We start from the raw sequence: 22,374 nt of genomic DNA on the forward strand, positions 1-22,374 counted from the left end.
AGGACACTACTATGAAGGTACATATCCTAGATACGAAAATGCTTGAAGGTTAAGGACTCAAAATGTTCTCCAGTCGACCACGCAAGGCGTTCCTACAATCAGCAAGAAGCTAGTGGTTTGGATTGCGAATCCTACCAAATATCAAATCTCACACTTAGTCTTTCAAATTAACAAACTACTTTGATTGAGCGTGATTCAAGTACATCCAACAACCATGAAGATAACTTAAGAAATTTGCAACAAAACACCATAACTTCAATATTTTATTGATTTCCAAGTCATCATATACAACAATTGCTTGAATTTCTCTCTTCAAGACTCAATCTTGCTACAAAATAAAAATTGCTTCTAACTCTAATCTCTCTATTTCACTCTTATCTGACTATTCGACTATTAACTATTCACTATTTTTAAATGAAATGAAAAATGGGGGTATAAATAGCATCCCCAGTTACAATGAAAGGTCCAGATTGAAAGGAAATCAACGGACAAGATCATGACACCTAAACCCTAATTAGGGTTTGTTACAAATGACCTCCTTTTTACTGAACAATATTAAATGCATAGCCAAATATTAAATTCGGCACAAAAATCTAGGAGGTATCAACCAATGAGAAATAAGATGTCATGTCATCTGTAACAACCTTTCATCTAGAATCTTATTCCCTTTCCAATTCTCTTTCTTAGCATATGCAATGAATTTTGTCACGATTCCTTCGATTTCTGTGATTGGAATCTCGGGAAGATTCTTGATACTCTCTTCTAAGTGGATGACCTGATCGAATGCATCTAGAAGAGCTACGTCCCAAGTAGGTTCAAGTTCCTTTGTTCTATCAATCAGGAGCATGGTAGCATACATCTGATCATACTGCTCATCTGTAACATCTGCGTCCTTGCGAAAGATGATCTTGATTCTATCCTCAAATTCTTGTATATCCACATCTGTCTCGACCTCGATCCTTCTGCCAAGAATGGTACGAAGTACCTCAAATACTTTGTCCTGGATCGGATTGATCACCTCCTCAACTTGACCACATCTAACACTGATGTCCTCGAAGAGAACACTCTTTATATGGAGTAAGGTTGACCACTGAAACAAACTGTGAGAATCACCTTCTAAGATCCTCTCCTACGCTAAAATTCTTCTGGATGTGTGTCTTATTACCTTCAAGACAGGGACGACAACGTCCTTGGTATGGGCAAATGCAGCTACTGTTGCCATCAATCTGTGGATTATCTCAAGAACTTGGATAGCCTGATGAATGATCTTCGACATCCTTGTAACAAATTCTATAGCCACTGTGTGAGATCTATCCATCCAACTACATGTACGCTGGACCAGGTTCCTGAATCTTTCTGCTTCATTGATCGATTGAAGGGGCAATGCCTGCACTGGTGATCTAACTGGATCCTGACGTCCCAAAGGTTCATTGATGTGACTGAAATATGTCCTCCATGCACCGACCTCCCTCTCCAGCTTTCTATTCTTTTCTACTTCTTCTCTAAACTTGTCCTTCAATGCCTCAAATGTGTCGGTGGCATCATCTAAAGTCTGCTCTGCTGTGGATGGTCCTAACTCAAAAGTCTGTATATCATAATCCTCTGCTAGGATCTCACCCTCATATTTATCTGCTGCCGGTGTAGCTATCTGCAGTTTTCTAGACCCAGTCTCATCTCGAATCATCTTGGACATCTTTGTAGCCTTCTTCTTCTCTGTTATCACATGTGAACGTCCAACAAGGCTCTCTAAATCAATTGCACTGTCCTCGTCCTCAATTACGATCACCTTAGTCAATCTTTCCTTCAACCAATCTGGGATATTCGATCTTGTCTCTTGAACTTGAATTTCTTTATGTACTATTTCTTCTTGTCTGGGAGGAGATGTTACTTCATTATCCTCTTCTAACTCATAATCTTGGAGAGATCCATCTGATGAAACATGCTGTGCCTGTCCTTCCTCCTGTCTGTCATTCTGTACCATCGACTCCATGGACTCTTCTACTTGAATTGTACTATTCTCTGGTCTAGAAGAAGTACCTGGTACTTGATCTTTGTTGGCCCCTTGCTTTTTCTTGGAAGGCTCTTTCTTTTCTGATCTTTCCTTTCTCTTCGAACCTCTCGAATGGAGATTGCCCTCACTGGCACATCGAAGGTTACCTTCACCTGAATTCCTAGGATTAGGATTCCCTTCACTAACACTTGCTCCACCTTCGGCTGGTTTCTCTTCCAAAGTAAAAGACATAGCTATGCCTTGTTCTCTCAACTTCTGATGCTGAACGTCTACCCATCTGCGAGTACAAGACAAAACTGGTGCCATCAAATCATCTAAATCCACGGCCTCGAGCTCATTCCAATCCAACCTTATTGTTTTGCTTTCTCTATCATAGGAAGACTGGATGTGCCTGCCATTGTCCTGAGCTTGGTCGGCCACTCTGTAAATCCTACATTTCCTGATGAAATCCAAAGGCAATCTAGAATGTATCTTACGTTTCACTTCAAGATCATCTAGGAGGTTCATCATAAAATCTTCAATTTGGTGCTCATGTCTAAATCTTCTACCGACCGTCTCCTCTAAATGTCCATATGGATCAAAGCTCTCCCTCCAAGCAAAAGATGAAAAAGAATACAAGGCTAACTCCTTCTCTGCGTCATCCATGGCAAAGACATTAGGACATACCTCAACTGAATTACCCAAAATAATAGGTACCTGAACTCCATTCTGATGTCTGTGTCTGAATGCCTTCACATATGCTGCCAACTGCCTTGTTACTTCAAGTAACACAATTCTGTCTGTCGGGTACCTCGGCAACATGTATGGGGGTAAAGGACATCCATGCACTCTAATGTAAGTGAACTTGGGAAACTGAATGAACCAAGCACCGTACCTCTTGATGAACTCCTGGGCATCCTGAGATAATCTGTTGTGAATCCCTGCTTGCAACGTCCTTGTGATGTTCATCGTGAAAGTATCATTGACTAACTTGTAATTCTTTCCTGGCGGATGATGCAAGTAGGTATAGGATTCACAAGCTCTGACCTCGCCGGGTCCTCTTCCAATCACTCCTCTGTGAGGTAGTCCTGCGTACTCAACACTCCTGATTAAGGCATAGATGACGTATGAACTCATGTGGAAGGACTTAGTAGCCCTGAGTCTCCTCAACTGTACGTCTAAGCAATGGCTAATTATCCTAGCCCAATGTATTGTACCCTTTCCTTGAACAATCACCTGGATGAAGTAAAACATCCACTTCTCAAAATAGAAGGCATGAGGTGCTCCTGTAACTCTGTTGAGCATGGTAATCAAATCTCTGTACTCCTCCTAGAAATCAATCCGATGCGGTGTGTTCGGTACCTTGCTTAGACGGGGACGACTCTTGAGTAGCCAGTTCTTGTTGATTATGCTTAGGCAAGCATCTGGATCATCATCGTACACTGATCTGGCTCCTTCAATGCTCTTGTATATCATGTCCCTGTGCTCTGGAAGATGGAAAGCTTCACTTATGGCCTCCTCTGAAAGGTACGCCAAAGTGTTTCCCTCATTGGACACAATTGTCCTGGACTGTGGATTGTAGTGACGGGCACACTCGATCATCAACTCGTGGCACTAAATAGCTGGAGGAAAACCGGCCGCCTTGATGATGCCACTCTCTATTATTCTCCGGGCGACAGGTGATGGCTTGCCAATGTAAGGGACCTCTCGAAACTTCTTCATGCTAAAGTTCCCCAAGCTTGTATCTCCAATGTTGCTCCACTTCGACACGATCTTGGTCTCCACTTCTTCGGTCTTCTGATCTTCTTTCATGAGAGCCGAGCGGCTGGTGGATGCTCCCACCTTTGGGGTCGCCATACCTACACAACATTTCATTATAAGAACTCGATTTTGCAATAAACAACGTTGATTTAGAGAGATAAAGTTTTTAGGAAACCTCATGATAAGTCTTTAGAGTTATCATTTCCTAAAAAACAACGATTGAGCTGAGAAATTCAAAATTCAAAACTTCAAAATTTGAAATACGACGATGAATGAATAAAGCAATAAAAATAAATCGCCATACCTCAATAGAGAGCTAACTCTAGAATGCAAAAACAAAATTCGCCTAGGCAAAAATTGAGGTATAAAATAATCTTCAATATAGTCTCCTCAAAATTGACTTTGCCACCTTTGGAGTGAACGTGATCTTCAAGTATTGCCTTAGACGTGGTCTTAAATGATCTTCAAATTTGCCCTTGACAAATCGCTCAAACAAATCCTCCAAGTCCTTAGCAAATTCGCCTTAATGTATCCTCAAGTTCGCATTTGGTGTGGTCTTCAAATTCGCACCACCCTTGATAACTAAGCGCCACCCTTGGTTTGAATTCGCACCACCCTTGATGTATAAAGTGCCACCCTTTGGATGAATGAAATTCGCACCACCTTCGAACACACTTCGCACTATATTCGCCTCTTCTCAATTCGCATGAAGAAAGGTAAAAATGATTATGTAAAAATGAAATCTCTCACCCTTCATATATAGCGCGCTCATCCTTTTCATCCCCTAGGCCGACTTGATAAATAAAACCATTTTTAAAAATGATTTTAAATGATTTGCAATAAAATAACAAGGCCGACTTGCTTAATTGAGCACTCCAAATCGATTTTTATATTAATTAAATAATTAATTATTAATGCCTTGCGTTTTTTTAAATGAGAATTTCGATTTTTAATAAAGGCAAAAAATAATTAATAAAAGATAACGCCATATTAAATGCTAAATAAAAATGGATTTTCAATTTTTTAATCGATTTAGCATTTAAGGAAATTTAAATTTGTTTATTTGGCGCCCAAAATTGGAAAAAGGAAGGGACGTACCTCATCGCTCTGGTCCCTTGGAGAGGTACAGGAGCGATCCATGATTTTGGTCTTGATTTTGCATTTCTTACGTCCAACTCCTTCATCTTCACGTTAAAAATTGATCATCATGATGAGTCCTTCGAATTTGATCATCTTGCATGCGTACTTAAATGCCTTTTGAGTGTTCATTGCCCTTGTCCCTTGGAGAGGGACAGGAGCGATCTCCAAATTTCCACGTTCAATATGCATCTTTGCTCCTCGATCTTTCATTGTTTAGCGAATAACATCTATGCTCATTCCTTTTGCGCTTATTCCATTTGTCTTCATTATGTGTTTGGACGTATTAAAGGGATCATCGCCCTTGTCCCTTGGAGAGGGACAGGAGCGATCCACGTTTTCTCCTTGACCTTGGCAACTTCCAACTTCGATCCTCGTTGTGATGTCCTTCAAACGATGTCCCTTGCCTTGCTTATCCTCGCCTAGCTTTGATCTTGAAGGAATACGCGTGCTTTTGATAAGATCGCTCTGGTCCTTGTCCAAAGGACAGGAGCGATGTGAGGCTTTTACATTGTTTGGCGATGTTTGGACGTTGAAAACCCTTGCGAATTATCTTCATACGATGCCTTGGACCTTGCATAACCTTGTGAATCTTTAACTTAGCACGCACTTGGAACAAAACGAGGAATCCAAAGCAAATCGCCCTGGTCCCTTGGAGAGGGACAGGAGCGATATGGTCCATATGTTCATTTTGGTGATTACTTTACGTTTGAAATCTTCATGCATCACCTTTCTATCTATCCATGGACCCTCTAAGACGTTGCGAACCCTTGATCTTACGTAAATCTTGCATAAAATGGCCAATATATCCAACATCGCCCTGGTTCCTTCCTGAGGGACAGGAGCGATCTAGGTCTTAGAATGTGAATTTCATCATTGTGACGACCTTTTAATGTTTGTGCTTGCTAAAGAAGTCTTGAAGTGTCCCTCGCCACCTTGACTTAACTCGGATCGTCTTTGAACTTGCGTAGGAAGCAACATCATCCTTGTATCGCCCTTGTCCCTTGGAGAGGGACAGGAGCGATCCTCCTTTTGTAGCCTTTACCTCACTTTGCCAGGTTCCAAGTTTATATTCAATGGACTCGTCCTTCTTCACTCCATTTGTCCATGCCTTGACATCATCTGTAACTTTGCAAGAACATCATTTATATCAAAAATCGCTCTGGTCCCTTCCTGAGGGACAGGAGCGAACTAGGCATTTAGCACTGTTATGGACGTCCCAAAAATCTTCAATTTATATTCAACGCATTTATCTCATGTTTTTCCTTGTTTTTGAACGTAAACTTGCCTTGACCTTTGTCTAGATTTTGCATAATGAAGGAAATCGCTCTGGTCCCTGGGAGAGGGACGAGAGCTACAAGGTACCTCGCCCTGGTCCCTTGGAGAGGGACAGGAGCGATATGGTCAATATAGGTCATTCTCCTTCGTTTTTGCATCTCAAATTATATTCATTTGGCAAAGCATCCTCCTTTGGACGTCCTCAAATTGCTAAGTCATCGAAATCTTGCAAGGACAAGGCGAAATTTGAATTGTAGCTCCGGTCCTTCACTGAGGGACAGGAGCGATTTTCCTCCTGGGGGCCTTTCTGTGCTCATGAAAATCTTCAATTTATATTCAATGGAAAGATCTCGCCGTTCTCCATCACTTCCAACTCGAAATTTGTTTGGACTCTGCAGGGATGATGAGATATTTGAAAATGAGCTCCCGTCCTTGACTGAGGGACAGGAGCGATTTTGCTCCTACAGACCAAAATAACATGATTTTTCACATTTTAACACTTCACAAGGCGAAAACAAATCAATTCCAATGCCTAGGATCAAAAATCAAAAATGTCAAAATTTGGTCAAAAATATTCAATCGGACAAAAATTCACATTTCACTTTCAATACTTAGACAAATTTAAGCTCTGCATCAACATTCCAATTGAAAATTAGACCATTTTGGCGAATTCATTGCATTCAAAATTTGCATCCTAGAAAAGGAAGCTCAAAAGCTCTCAAAAACGACTGGATTTTGGCCTGAAAAGACAAAATTTAAAACCCTAAGGCTTGACCCTAAATCCAGACGACCAACTGACTAACAAAACCCTAAAAACGAAAGCAAAAGCGAGCGAAAGACAAGCAAAAAGAGGGGGTCCCCATTTGCGATGGGGCGATGTGTGAAATGGTCACAACAGATTGCAATTTGGATTACTCATATATATATATATATGTGTGTGTGTGTGTGTGTGTGTTTGTTGTGTTCTAACAATCTGTTTTGCAGGTTAATGATCTCTAACTAGTAGGGACATTACACCAGATCAGTAAGGTGTTGCAAAACTTCATTTGCAACAAGGTATCTAACTTGTATTTGTTATCTATATTCATTGTAATCTCTGAGTGGGTGCTCAGAGCTAGGGGTTGGTGCTCCTTGGGTTGGTGCCCTAAAGCCAAGGGTTGGTGCTCCTTTGGGTTGTAGCCCATAAACTATAGGGGTTGGTACTCCTTGGGTTGGTGCCCTAAATGTTGTAACAAGTTTTACCTGTGAGGCTACATTGGAGCAGTAGACACCAACAACATTTTTCACCGAGGTTTTTCCCCACCGTGGGTTTTCCTCGTATACATTCGTATTATGGGTTGCCTCTCTTGTGTGTGTGCTTATTTGTTTAATATCTCTGCTCATGATTTTGTGATTAAAGTTATTATTGCTTAGATCTTTAGAAAGTAAAAGTTTTTATTGATTACCACTGGTTCACCCCCCTCTCAGTGGTCCATTGTGTTCCAACACCACTGATTTCTCTACACATCTAGAGTTTAACCTATTCTTCTTGACAAAGTGAATAAAGTTGTATGTGGACCAATTCCTCTCTATTGCAGAGGAATTGGCAACTTGTGTAAGGAGGCAAAAAATAAATTACTAATTAGGATAATCAATTTTTATGATTATATAAATGTTCAACACTAATCAAATTAATAAATTAAATTAATGTATTGCATATGAAATGAGGCAAACAACAAGCATCCTCAATTGTGGTGCATCTTTCCCATGCCATATCCACCATCCAATAGAATCCTCTTGAGCTAATTTAGCTCTATCTATGTTGGCCTCTCATTTGCCGAATGTTGGAGCAAGAAGATTATAAAAGTCAGTCCATTATGTACAAAGTAGGCTCCCCTCCTCAATTGAATACATCTTTGCAAGGGCCATCATAAACCCTTCTTTCACCTCTTCATCATCACAAGGAGGCACCCTACTAGGTCTTGGTGCATACCATTTGGGATTGAGAGTGAAGGCTGCTATATGAAGTGGGGTGTTCATAGTGTTCCATTGTTGCATCACAATGGTCTTAATTTCTTCCTTATATAATCCTGAATTAGGATCCCTATATGAAATTGCTTGCTTCATTTTTCCAAGCATGCTATGAAATGTCTCATATATCTCTCCAAGACTTGGAGAGTCTGTATCAACATATCTAATTACATCCACAACTAGTTAAATGAAGGAGAAAATATATCTGCAAACCAAAATTTGAAAAAAGACAAGTTCAAACTTAGAAAATTGTAATGGTGAAAATTAGGGTTTCCACCATTAGGTGTAGTAAAACCACTAATTTTGCTTGGGGACCATTACATTAAGGAAAGATAGGAATTTGATAGATCTTAACCTAATAGATCTAGATTATGATCAAATTCTAGGGGTATTGGATGCACCTCTTCTTTCCCTTGAATTGAACTGAATTATTGAAGTTGTTGAAATTGGGTAAAAATGTTCGAAATGAACGTAAAAACGCAGAAACAGTGAGCTATAGTCGTCAGATTGAGCCACGCACCTGGATCTGAGCAATGTAAGCAAATTTGTACCAGCTCCCCAAAAGAGCTCCTAAAATGTTGGGACCATGGTGTTGGTTGCCCTGGTCCTCCAAACTTTTCGCACTCCAAAGGGGGATTGATTCGTCATTGTAGATAATGCTTATTTTGAAGATCACAACTCCATACCTACTTCCTACACATAGAAAGAAGGGGAAATAGGTTGTGAATAGGGGTTTGACTTAGCCAAACCCCAATTTAGGAATTAATCTTGAATGAAATATAGCAAATACTAAAATAAATAATGGAAAGATATACTCCAAATCTGCAATGACTAATAATGATGCTTTGCTTATTGAACATAATCACATATATTGTATGAAATGGCATGAACATGACAAAAACCCTAATCACACACACATGCTTGCATATGATGATATAATGTTGCTCCACAATAGATAAATGAAGATTATGTAGCCTTGAAGACCTTTAGAAATGCTTGATGATAAATGCTTCAATGCTAGAATGCTTGGTGCTTGATATCTTCTAATTCTAATTTCGCCTTCTATCCTTGTATATCAAAATGAGGGGAAAGCCACCTAATATACTTGCATGTCGAAAAACATAATTTTCCGAGATACGTCAACATGGGGCTAGATTTCCCACACAAATTTGGAAATGGTCAAGGGGTTCAAAGGGGGGGCCCAAATAGGGAGGACCAAGGCGAGGCACCATGGTCCCAATGAGGACCAAGGCACCACGCCCTAGTCCTACCCCGTTTTAGGGCCAGAACTAAGGGGCCATGTGGTGTATGAAGTGAAAATAAGGCCATATTTGCATGATGTAAGTATAATTGGGTCTTAGTCAAGCATAGGGATGCAAACACTAAGGCGAGAGCCCCAAATGTGGACCAAATTGTAAGGGAGTACAATTTAGGACACTACAAAAATTTAAATCAGATTTTTTTTAATAAAATCAGCAACCAAATTATAAATTTAAAATAAAATAAAATAGCTGGCATACCTTGTCTCTATGGGCTTGAGGAATTCCTTCTCTAAAGATGTCCTAAAGAGAGCAAGTCAAGTGTGATGGTCGCAAATAAACATCTAAATATCTCTAGCCTTTACAACCACCTTGTAATGTCCCCATTTTGAGCGTGCATCAGAGTTAATGGATTTAGCCTATCACTAGGTCCTTGTAGGCTAATACTAGTGATTAGAGGACCCTATTGTGGAGTGTTTTTGCTCTCCAAAGGACAATTGTTGGTGTTTTCATCTCCAGACCCTTCATATGTTCCGAGGCATTGATATTCAAAAGTCTTTGGTTTGGTTTTGAGGGAGTCACTATTTATAGTAAGTTAGTGGGTTGTTAGAATCCAACCTTACTAATTTTAGTAAGGCATCCAAATGAATAGTGGATGCAGTGGGCTACCCTATGTTGTTCGCAGAATTGAGAAATAATGGTTATTATTGGAGTTACGATATTTTAATTATTATTGAAGTATAACTTTAATAATAATTAAGTATAAGTGCATAATAATGATTAATATTTGGACTTTATATTATAAGGGACATTTAATGAAATAAAGTCAAATATTAATACATAAGTTGGACGCCCACTTTGCACTTATTAAAAATGGCCTAGGTGAGGCCTTTAATGAATTAATGAAATATTAAATGTTTTTGGGGGAAAATTGAACCATACTGGAGAAGTTATAAAAGGGCCTTAATGAATTATTTGTTCAATTGAACACTTGAGTATTTCAATGAAGTTTGTCTATGAGACTGAGACCAAGGGTTTCAGCATTGGAGAACAGAAACTCTTCAGTGTTTGTGCAATTTTGAGGTTATGAGATACCAATTGAATTATTGTCAGGGATTGGTTTCATCCAGAGGCCAAAATAGAGCACATTGGTGAAGTTTTCAGGAGTTTATTTCAAGGGTTTGAAGAGTAAATAATTCAAAGAGAAGATAAATCTTGAAGGTTGGATTTATGAATTGTTGGCACATATCCAAGGCTGTACATATTCTCAAGGCCCAGCCGTACCTTCTTCTAGGGCTGGAGAGTCTTCTTAAGGTCAAAACGCCTTGGGACTTGAGCATATTTCTTCATTGTGGAGGCATCTTCATTGCTGCTAGGTCTCCCTTGGTATCATCAATTTATAACAGCATATTACTCCAGGTTCATTACTTGCATTTTTATTGTCTAAAGGAATAAATCTGATCGCTGCTATCAATAGTGCTGTAGGTGCACATTTTATGTCAGTCATTGAAACAACCTTCGATTGTAAGCCAAGAGTCTTGGCATTGCATTTAGATCAGTTGTATATCAGCATTATACTTGGTTTGCATCTAAAGAAGGAGATACAAGGTTGCATGCTACATATTTGTCTAAATGTCTATTAGCTATAAGTGTCTTTTGTTGTACCTTCATATTGGGTTGAATAGATGCATGCCAAGTGTTTGATAATTTGTCAAGTAGACGTAGTTAATATTTCCAGTCACTTATATGCATGTGTGAAGTCATAAAAAAAAACAATTGGCATATCATTTCTATGTCATTGTTAGTCAATCTTGAGCATTTAAAAAAAATCAAATGCAGCACACAGAACCAAAACAACACAAATAGAAACACCCAACCAGCAAACATACAGGTTGCAGGCAAAGTGTTTGTCAAATTGTCTAAGGCAAAAGATCAGGGGTTTTACATCAAAATTGCCAAGCCACATTACACACCTACTGCACCCAATCTATCTTCCCTTTGTCTTTCAATGCGTTGTTCAACACGTGAACACAACAAGGGGTCCAAAAGATGTGCTTGTAAGCACTCTCAACCATCAAACCAGTTAATTTGCACACACAAGTCGAATCAGTGACCACCTGCACAACATTGGGTGCCCCAACCTCTTCTATGGCATCCCTCAAAATATGAAACTAGAATTTAGCATCCTTGTGCTTCCCAAAACAATCAATGGCTCTAAAAATATGAACCAGCTGAACATGTGACCATGATGTTGACAAGTGGCCAATGTCTAATATTGGTCCACCCATCCATGACAATAGACCAGCCCATCCTAATTGAACAGTCTCATGTCCTCCATCACCACACTCACCTTAGTATATTCTTTGTCACGGAGTGTAGTATGTAGTTTATGTTCTCCAAGGGGGGCTAATGAGGTACCAACAGCTGTCACATCTCTAAACTTTTTTTTGAAGTAGGGAGAACGTGCTACATAGAATGGGATGGCATGGGCATAGAAAAAATTTGGCTATGGAGGACTCTGCCACATCTCGTGCATGCACATTGAACATATTTGCAAGTGGATTTGGCTGCTCACTAGAAGTACTAGTAGCCTTCCTCTTCCCTCTTGTGCAAACATGAATACCACTACTAGTACTAACACTAGGACCACCAAACATAGAGGGCATAGGCATAGCTGATTGTGCGGATTGTATTTGCATTGGCTGCCTTGTAGACTGTGATTCTGCCTCCATGTGCAATCTATAACATCTACCCTCTCATTGTCTTTTATTTCTTTATAAAACTTGACCTCATGGCATGTAAAACCCAGTAGATGAGAATAGACTCTTGTGTAGCTCCCATGAAATTTTTTCTTTTACAAATGTTGCATAACCACAATCTACTACCCCCTTGAATTTTTCTTTTTGTCTTTATCTAGGAGTGTTGCCATTTGAAGAAGAGGTTTTTTAGGATTAAAGGGACTTTTGCATATGTTTTTAAATCTTTGAAAGGGCATTCAAATTGATTTCTTTGAGATTGTCCCCCATTCAACCAATTAGCTTTCATTTTGTTATTCCCTCTCAAGATGCCCACTACTTTCAATACTGCTGCTCATTTTGTTTTGCAAACTGAGAATTTAAAAAAAAACACAAAAAATCATACATTTCATCATTTAAGCTTAGAAAAATTAGAAAAAGAAAAGAGAAATGGAAGAATAACATACCTCTTTGACTTTTCTTAATGGTTGTTGCCTTAATGTTCTCCTTTTTTGCTAGTGAATGCTGGTTTTTTTCTCCAACAGCACCTTCAAACCCTCTTTGTCTTTCTCACTTTCTACTTTGCTGCAGTTTTTTTTCATGTAGAAATGAACTCATATGCCTAAGAAACCAAGTTTTATGTTTGCATCTTAGGGTTATGAGGGCGTGGGGTCCACTAAGGCCCAATTAAAAAATTAAACTTAAAAATTCGTAGTATTTTTTTTTTAAATCACTACTGAGAAGGAGATCGTCAGCCATCCTCATGCCATTTCTGAGACATCCCTGACAATTGGGAGTGTCCCCATTGCAAATGTTTTTTGGGGGGATGCCTGGGAAACAAATTGTTGACGTGTGTTTTATGACCACACCAACACAGAATAAAGTTTCCAACGGACACTCTATCCTCTCTTGAGCAAAATCCTTTTAATGTGTATGTTTAACTTCACTCATCGAATGTGCATTGTTCTATGATGGTGTTCATTGATGGTATGAAAATCCTTAGCACAACCCTAGAAGATTGCACCTCCTTTGCGTAGTTGTCTTAAGTTGGCAAAACAAAGTGTGGTCGATTTCACCTGAGTAGTTGTTGTCTTTTAAGTTCTTTAGATTTAGATTCGAACCTCTCAATCCCTTCACTCATCTACTTTTTGCATATTTGCAAAAGGTATGAGCAAATGATTTCACCATGAAACAATGTTATCTATCTCATTCATCTAATTGCTTGAAAACCAATCTAACTACTTGAGGAAGAGAAACCGTGCAAACTTTCAAAATAACACAAGTAATCACCAAAACCAATGAGTTACTTATCATTATCCTGATATCTTATAGCAACAATCACATAAAAATTCTCCCTGTAAGGACCAGACAATGTGCATGGTGAAGGCATCATTTGCTTTCTTGAAATAAGTATTGTTGTACAGGTGCAATTGAGGATAGCACTCATGCGCTTTGAATTGTCCTGGACCGCATCCCATGGGTCCTTTGCTTGACAATCCGCTGAATTTGGCCATTCTTGCCAACAAATAAGCAATGTATGAGCTCATGTAGAAGGACTAGGAATGCATCAGATTCTTCAGTTGTTCGTCCAGGTTGTTGCTAATTATCCTTGCCCAATCCACCATCTTTATTGCATCTATCACTTCCTCAATGAAGTAAAACATCCATGGCTCAAAGACGAATGCTTGCTGACATCCCATGATTCGACTCATCATCAGGACAAGGTCACTATACTCTTGCTTGAAGTCCATGCTGGTAAGCTACTTGGGCATTTTGGAGTGACGAGGCTTTGGCTTTTGCATCCATTTTTTTTTGATGATGCCAGTGCATCCATCCACTCAAGAGTCATAGAGCATGGTCACCCTTTCCTTTGTCTTCTACACCATGGATTGACATGTGAGGACTCCAAAGGCTTCAACAATTGCCTCAACTGTGAGATTTGCCAAGACTCTGCCATCAAGAGCCACAATCGCTCTTTGCTTAGAGTTGTAATGTTTTGCACATTCGATGATCAGCTCTGAGCACTAGATGGCAGGAGGGAAACTGGCTTCGGCCACAATGCCTCCTATTTGATTTTGGAAGCCAAACTTTGTTCACCTTTTCTTCAACCTGCTAGCAAAATAGTTTTGTTTGCAACACAAATGAGGAGAAATGAGCCAAGTTTATGTTATAAAACTCACTTTTAGGGTTTTATTTTCATTTTTTAAGTGGTGGATATAAAAAAAATTAAATTTTACAAAAAATATGATGTTTTTTGACCGCCGGCCACTCGGGTTCGACCTAGGTCTGCCTTGGTCGGCCTGGGTTGTTGTACCATAGGTAATACTAATCATAGCTTAGAAAATCCTGACGTACATTATTTGAGGGTCATTGTTATTTGTATGCTGCCATATCATAATATATGAATCTCAGCTGTTAGTTGAAGCTGTCATACAATGTTAAAATAAACTGCTGTAATTTTAAAGACCATCAAATCAATATTTGTGTTGCTGTCCTGCCATACCTTGCAAGGGAAATTCAATGCAGCATTTGTAACATGGGTTAGTAATATGGTACTATTAATAACATTAAGTATTTCTGTTGAATACTGTTTGTGAGGGTTTGCAGTTCTTTCATAGTGATTGTATATTTTCCAAAACTTGGCTATTATAAAATATTTGAAAATGAATGAAGTTTCATAGTCGCTGTTCTATATATTTGACCTGTTTGTATAAGCTACAAAATACAAAAAAAAATAGCATATTCTAGAAAAATCCAGAAAGGGACATTACATAGTTTTTTTATTATATTTTTCTTTGTACAACATGGACATAAAATCTATCAAAACTTCTTAGGCCCACTTCAAGACCTCATTTCAAATTCGATATGTTAGAGACCATGTGGAGACCTCATAAGACATATATCTCTTGTAATAGGTCACATAAGTAGGTTGAATACAGTGTCAAAAGAAAATGCAAAGGATGTGATAATAGAAGAGAGAAGAGACCTGATAAGTCCATAGTTCTTTTGACAAATCTCGGGCACCATCTCGGAAGCCTTGAATTGTAACTTCTGTGATCCCTGCAACCTTCCGCTCATAAAGTGGCCCAGAATTCTTCATCCAAATTGTAAACATCAATTTAGATGAATTATCATAGTTTTCTTATGCAATAATTGGTATATAAAAATATAATAATATATCATGAAGAATATATACTGTCAACTACACGTTGTTAAGATTTACAATTAGAAATGATTGTTATCACCCAAAGATAATAAGAGTGACCAAATAACACTACCCCTTTTCTAGTTTCTGTATCAATCGTGTAGAAAGATAAAAATAGAAAAACAAGTTAAATAAAGAACTTTATTTAAAACTTTTGAAGATTACCGGCAATCCAACGGTCATGCTTAATAGAGCGATATCATTTTTCCCCGGGTGCAAGTAGACAGGCTGCTCAAGCTTAAACCTTGGTGTTGTTACATTTCCATGAGCCCTTCCTAAATTATGCAACAAAAAAAGTACATGTTTTCATTTTAGTTAATGTTAAATCACACATAATGGTATACAATCTGAATACATAGAGCCAATGATAATCATGTATTTCCATGACAAAATAAACTTGTTCTTGAGTGCAACTTAAGTCGAATTGTATTTTGTAACATTGTAAATAACAAAAAACATGAAACAAATAAAGTAATATAAAAGACAAGAAATTAGAATGTGTTTTAAATGTCAGCAAGTAATAAGCCATTTGAGAAACTACACCCAAAACAATACAGCTTGTATGTTGTGATTTGACTACAAATTGAAGTCAAATTCAGTGTAATAAATGTTGTCCTCAATTTTTGATTCCAAAAATTGGACTATCACATGGAAATTTTTATTTTTTTTAAATGAAAAATTTTTCTCTATGGAACGCTTCCCGAGGCAGAAATTTGCCCCATCCTTGGACTGGATCAATCGTTGATCCATCCCCAAGCTAAGTTTCAAATTTCGTCGCGTTTCGAGTTCGTTTGCTATGTTTTTGCTTCAATGTAGGAGAATTTTTCGATGATTACCAGTAACTGGTAATTTGTTTTTCAAAACCCCCTTGAAGCTTTTAGTCTTGTAGGGAAATTTTTCTCCAATTACAAGTTTTTGGAAACTGGTAAAAAGGGTTTTAAAACCCCCTTTACTAGTAGAATGACTTTTAAGTGTTTTGTAAAACTTGTAAATGGGTTTTTAAAACCCCTTTACATGTTTTTATGACTTTAAGTTATTTTTATTTTTAAATAGAACTTGTAAATGGGATTTTAAAATCCCTTTACATGTTTTAAGTAAAATTACTTGTAAAGGGAATTCTATTTCCCTATTACAAGTAATTTAACTTGTATTTCCTTTTCTAAAACCCGAAATTTGCCTTAGAGGCAAAAATATGAACATTTTGAAAACTTCTTGTTTCATTTCTAAAACCCAAAATTTCTCCCATGCCTTTGCAAACTGATTTGGGTTCGAATTTTTTGGAGGAAAGATAGGGATTCCTTCCAAATGTAGATTTGCTGCAACTTTGAAGGATTCAAACCCTTGTTCTACGCATCTATCAAACTGATTTTCGCCATTTGTCTTCTTCAACGTTTTTTTTTTCTGAATCTTGCATTCGTGCCATTTGCCATGGTTTGGAGGTTCGAATCTACCCATTCCTAAGGCGTTTTTGATTCAATCATAAATGCGCTGGATTCCAAACTTCATTCAAACCGTTTTGTGCGAGTTTTGGGTAATCAATTTGCAAAAACGCCCTAAAAACCAGTCACGTTTTTTGCAAGTTTCGCACCTTTCTCATTCAAGGTATGCTTTCAATTCTAAATCATTTTTGCTTTCTCTTGTATTTAATGATGAATCAAATCATTTTCGAACTACTTCCTTGGCATTTTTTATGGCATTTTTATAGCAAATCGGTTTTTCTTTGGTCACCATGCGTGGCTAAGTTTCTTCCTTTGTTTAAATTCTATTTAAAGGGTTTCATCTTCCATGTTTGGTTGACTCTACAAGCTTGGATCTCTCCTCATCTTTGCAAGGTAATTTTTATTTTTGTATTTCTTTCTTGTTTCTTTCCTTGCATTTTCTTGTTTAAGTTTTAGTTTTGTTCATGTTCATATTGCGTTTATGAGAGGAAATTCCCCATTTTACAAAGAAATTTGTAAAGTAAAAGTTGTTCTTCCCCTTTGAAAATTCTCCTTCGTTACTTGCATTTGGATTTTAGAAACCCGATTGCAAGTAAGAGGAAAATTTGTGTTCTTCCCTTTTTTGGACAAAGACTTAACCTTCTTTAGTCCAAAAGATCAAGTTTCAAAACAAGAAAAATGTGTTCTTCCCAATGTGTTCTTACCAATTTACAATCTTCCCAATTTGCAAAGAAATTTGCAAGTGTGAAAAATTCTACCACAAGATATGTTCTTCCCTTTTTGGACAAAGACTTAACCTTCTTTAGTCCAAAAATCAAGTTTCAATGACAAAAAATCAAGTTCTTCCCAATTTCGGGTTTTGAAATCCGGATTGCAAGTTGAAAGTTCTTCCCATTTTTGCATGACAAAGTTCCAAGTGATCTTCCCGAAATTCATTTTTATCTATCCGCTTCCAATTCCCTCATCCGTACTTATCATCTTCGTCATTTCCCGCATGCCTAAATACCTTTTCTTTTTGTCCATTCCTTCGATTTTCAGTTTGTAAATAAGTTTGCATTTGGATTTAGAAAACCAATTGCAAATGTGTTCTTCCCAACTTCCAAACTGAAAATTCATTCTCCTTCCATTTATTCATGCTTCGTGTTTTGCAAGTATAATTGCATTCGGAATTTAAAACCCGATTGCATGTTCTTACTTCCCTCTTGTATACTTGCAAAACATGTTTCAAAACCCAAAATAAGTCAAAAGCTTATATCTCCTCTCACAAAACCAAAATACAAAAGTTGAACTTTCTCATTTGGAGGAGTGAAAATGTCTAAAGATACTGACTTCGATATTGCCTTGATACTCTTGGATTTACATTGCAGCATTCCCAGTTGTTTCCAGATGACAGATGTATCATCATCTCCCACTCCAAAAAAGATGAAATATAGGTATGATAAATACCAGAATGAAGTTCCGCAGTCACAGGTCTCCTCCTCCCTTGATCATATCAAGGATACTGAGATAGGGCATGTTGACATGTCCGAATTCATACAAAGGATTGAAGATCCGAAGGAGGGTGATATGCAACAGTTGCTAGACAGCCATATCCATCATGCCGCATCCTTTCCAGTTGCTGCCCTAGAACCAGAATTTATTCTAGCATGTGCTCATCATTTTGACAAAGAGACACGAGTCATTAAAAATGATGATGGGGAAGTGATCATTCGCCTAGATGCAGAAGCTATAGAGAGGGTTTTCAAAATACCTTCTGAAACCATTTATATAGAGATCTCCAAGCAAAGTGTAGCTGGATACTTTGCCAAAAGGGAGAAAGACTGTAAGCGTCATATCAACAAATGGATTCATGAACCTCACAATGCGCTTACCAGATGGGCAAAGTTATATCGGTCTGATTTCAAGAATGAGATCGGTGATACTATTACTCTTCTTAGCCGTATGATGGGATTGGAGCATTCCAATGTTTTTGAACCTTGGATGTACCAATTTATTATGTTAGTAAGGCAGTCTCAGCACATCTGTTGGGGTGAAACCACTAGTGATGCTTTGTGTGAGCAACTTGCAGTCGTCCCTACTACCTTCACCTTCTACATGAATTCATATCTCGTGTATATTGCTACGTCACTTAGACATTTCCCAGGTCTTTCCACCAAGGGTGACCGCATGCTTGTACCGGTTTGGGAATACTATGATTAGTTGCCTCTAAGATCAAGTAGGTCTCATTTCAGAAGGGTTCAGGACGCTTTCTTTGGTCATTATTTGTGTCAATTTGACAAGAACCTAAAGAACAAAAGAGTCTCAGATGAAGCATGGGAAAAGGTGAAAGAATATGGTTTTTTGTTTCTACAATTTCCAACTTTTATCTACATGAGAGTTGGATGCTATGGCGGGCAGCCTTACATGCTCCCACGATACCCAACAGATAAGATTATTCTCATGGAATTGGGAAGGCAGATCATGGTTGTGCATGCACATCAGTCAGTTAAGCACAAGGTTGGCATGGGTATTTCTTCCAACAACCCATTGAAGATTGGTCAATATTCTCTAATGACTTCAATCAAGGCCAAGGCTATGGAGACTGAGTTGTAGGAAATTAGACTCAAAAGATTCAAACCTAGAGCTGATTTCGACTACCGAGGCATGAAGGAGAAGATCAAGAAGACCTTCATCCATGTACACCGGATAGAAGATATCTGGGTTGATCTCCGTACCGAAAAGGAGATTCGCAAGATGGATCACTGCCGACTCACTGCAGAACAGATTGTGGATCTAAACCTCGTGAACATGCCACAAGGTATGATTGATGATGGCAACGTTCTTGATCCTGAGTTTGTCAATCAGAATGTTGATGAGGCTCCACTTCCTTCTATCCACTGGTCCCATAAAGAAGGCACTTCTACCTTGGATAGATTTCAGTCAGTTCTTGCCAATACCAATATCTGGCTTAAGAATAATGGTGTCAAGCTCATTAAGATTAAGGTTGGGAAAGAAGATGATTCTACAGGTCCTCTTGGGTGGAAGTCTGAAATTCAACTAGACAACAAAGAAGGTGCATCCTCTTCTAGTATGAGGATCAAATTGCGAGTCAGCCGTGCAATGGTGCTTCCTCCTCAGGAAATAACAGTTCAAGGCAAGGAGAAGCCACAGTTGGAAATTCATGTGATTGATCCTGAAGCTTCAGAGGAAGAAACTCAATCTGATAATGCTCCTCAGTCACTTTCTACAAAGTCTCCACATAATTCTCTTTCTTCACTTCCTATTGAGGTACCCATGTTTCCTCCTATGATAGATGTGAGCTCTCAATCTGCCCCTTTAGTTTCAGAATCTCCGCAGAACATCCTTCCACTTTCAACAGCAGAACCATCTCAAGGCCATCCTCAGGAAAATTTGTTGAATATCTTTTTGGAAGATCCTTCATATGTACTTGTGTTTGATATTGATACTTCTATGACCTGTTTTGATGAGTTCATGACATCCTCATCACATCCTATTGTCACTCAGTAGACTATGGTGGCTATCCAGACGAACACTTCTCCCAAGGTCACCACAGTTATTCAAACAGAAACTGCTTCTCCCTCTATCCCAAAATCAGAGTTAATGGCTTTACCTCCATGGCTCAGTTCCTTCACTGCAAAGAGGAAGAAGCAGGTGATCTCACCTGATCCCTTTGACTACCAACAGTTGAAACAATCAAAACCTAAAGCTGTTAAGAGGGCAAAAACAGTTTCAAGGGTGACCGTTGATGAAAATTGGATGAGAGTGGCAGAGATTGCTGAACCAATATCAGATAAACCAGTTGAAGAAATGCAAGCAGCTGATTATCGGATCACCAAAGTTCAACTGGGTAAGCAGACTCATGAGGTTGTCAAGCACGATGCTCAACAAACAGTGGCTACATTGGTACAATGGTATGATGAGGTGTTGACCAAGAACGATCAACTGGAAGTAGAGAATCAAAGACTCATGGCAGCCATCCAAAGTATTACTCAACCTTCAAGTGGAGAAGGCCGAGTACCTATTTCTTCCAGGGTCAGCGAACCAATCCAAGGTATCGAGAGAGCCGCCCAAAAGGTTCAAGCCTTAGACCCTTGGGTTGATCAACTGCATGACTTATGTTCACAAGTCATAAGACAGGTATTTGAAACAATGGTTAAATTGGAGATCATTGAAGATAAGTTGAATCAAATCTTGGGTGCTTTCAAACTAAATTTGGAGAAGGTTGAGGGAAATTTAGTTTCTTGGAGAAAGATGCCTCAACATCAGTTGGGCGTTCTTCAGGTGCATGACGTAATTCCTTCCAGAGTCATGTACATTGAATATGAGGAACTTCTGGAGAACAAATCTCTTGTTCTCAAATCACTCATTGAAGAAATTGATGAAACCTTAAAGTTGCGTGAAGCTGTCTTTCAAGATGTTACCTCCCATTGTAAAAAGGCATCCTGCGACATTTTAAATCAAAATGATGAGCTGCTGCCCGAGGAAGAAGTTCTTGTAGATCTGCAACTCAAGATTCATGATGAATGGAGAAGTGAGCAATTCTCAGTCGCTTCCATTCAAATATTGATTAAGTATCAAACTGAGTTGCAAGAAATCCGGTTAGCATTGGAAAAAGGCAATTCCACACTATGCCAATGCCATGATGTCATCGTAAAAACTAGGGTGGTGGCTATGAACACTCATGAACCAGACCCTGATGAATTGCAGAAAGTTATTCAGAAGTTCGAATTGTTCATATCTTCAAGAGTTGCAACTTAAGTGTTTTTAACACTTGTTGTAAAATTTTAAAATTGTAATTTCAGAATTGTAGTTTCCCTTCTGCAAGTTGTCATCACTTGCATTTTTGTAATCACTGGTAAGGCAACTACAAGTTGTGTCCGATTAGGACTGTAGTTGGAATAAGTCTTAGTTAGTTAATGAAGTCATAATTAGTTGTTGAATAGATCTTGGTGGTTGAGGGAATTTCTCAAGTTAGTTAGGATCCTCCCACCTTTTTCTCAAGGCTCCTCTCCTATAAATAGAAGAGAGGGTCCTTTGTAATCTTTATCTTTTGGGAAAACAAGCAAAAACTTTGCCAAATTTACAGCAAGAAGTCTTTGAGTTTATGTATGTGAATTGAAGGTTTTGAAGAATAATAAAGAAGGATTATTCAAGTTTTGAGTCTTTGAGCTACATGTTTGAGTTTGAATCTTTTTATTTCTTCCATGCAAAGTGTTTCTAAAGGAGCTTAGTCCAATCTGATTTAAAGTCTTTGAGCTGCAAGTAGAGAAGATTAATTAAAATAGGAAACTCTCTTGAAGGAGCAACAAGTCTTTGAGCTTGCGTCTATTCTTGAGGAAAAATTACTGTTTGATAAGAAATAGCAGCAAGTCTTTGAGCTTGCATTAGTTCTTGTCTTTGTGTTAAAAGAATAGATTATTTCAGTCTTTGAGTTGTTATCTTTTATTCGTTGTAAAATTTAGTATAGCAAAGGGTAGATAGGACTTCCAATAGTCAAGTCTTTGAGCTTGATATTGCTGTCCCGTCCCGAAGGAAGTGACGGAAGTCTTTGCGCTTTCAG

The 22,374-nt window shown here is 38.4% G+C and overlaps 1 protein-coding gene across 1 annotated transcript in view; it reads right to left on the reverse strand.

Annotated features, from left to right (window-relative positions):
* Nucleotides 1–22,374, reverse strand: part of LOC131068392 (beta-galactosidase) — a 112,405-nt gene that overhangs the window by 34,822 nt on the left and 55,209 nt on the right. The window contains exons 13-14 of the mRNA XM_058003574.2: nt 15,541–15,650; nt 15,157–15,264 (exon numbers count right to left, since the gene is read on the reverse strand). Of these exons, the coding sequence (XP_057859557.2) occupies nt 15,157–15,264; nt 15,541–15,650 (218 nt within the window). The remainder of the gene's footprint in view (nt 1–15,156; nt 15,265–15,540; nt 15,651–22,374) is intronic.

This window comes from Cryptomeria japonica, chromosome 5 (assembly GCF_030272615.1).
Source record: "Cryptomeria japonica chromosome 5, Sugi_1.0, whole genome shotgun sequence".
NCBI classification, from domain to species: Eukaryota; Viridiplantae; Streptophyta; class Pinopsida; order Cupressales; family Cupressaceae; genus Cryptomeria; species Cryptomeria japonica.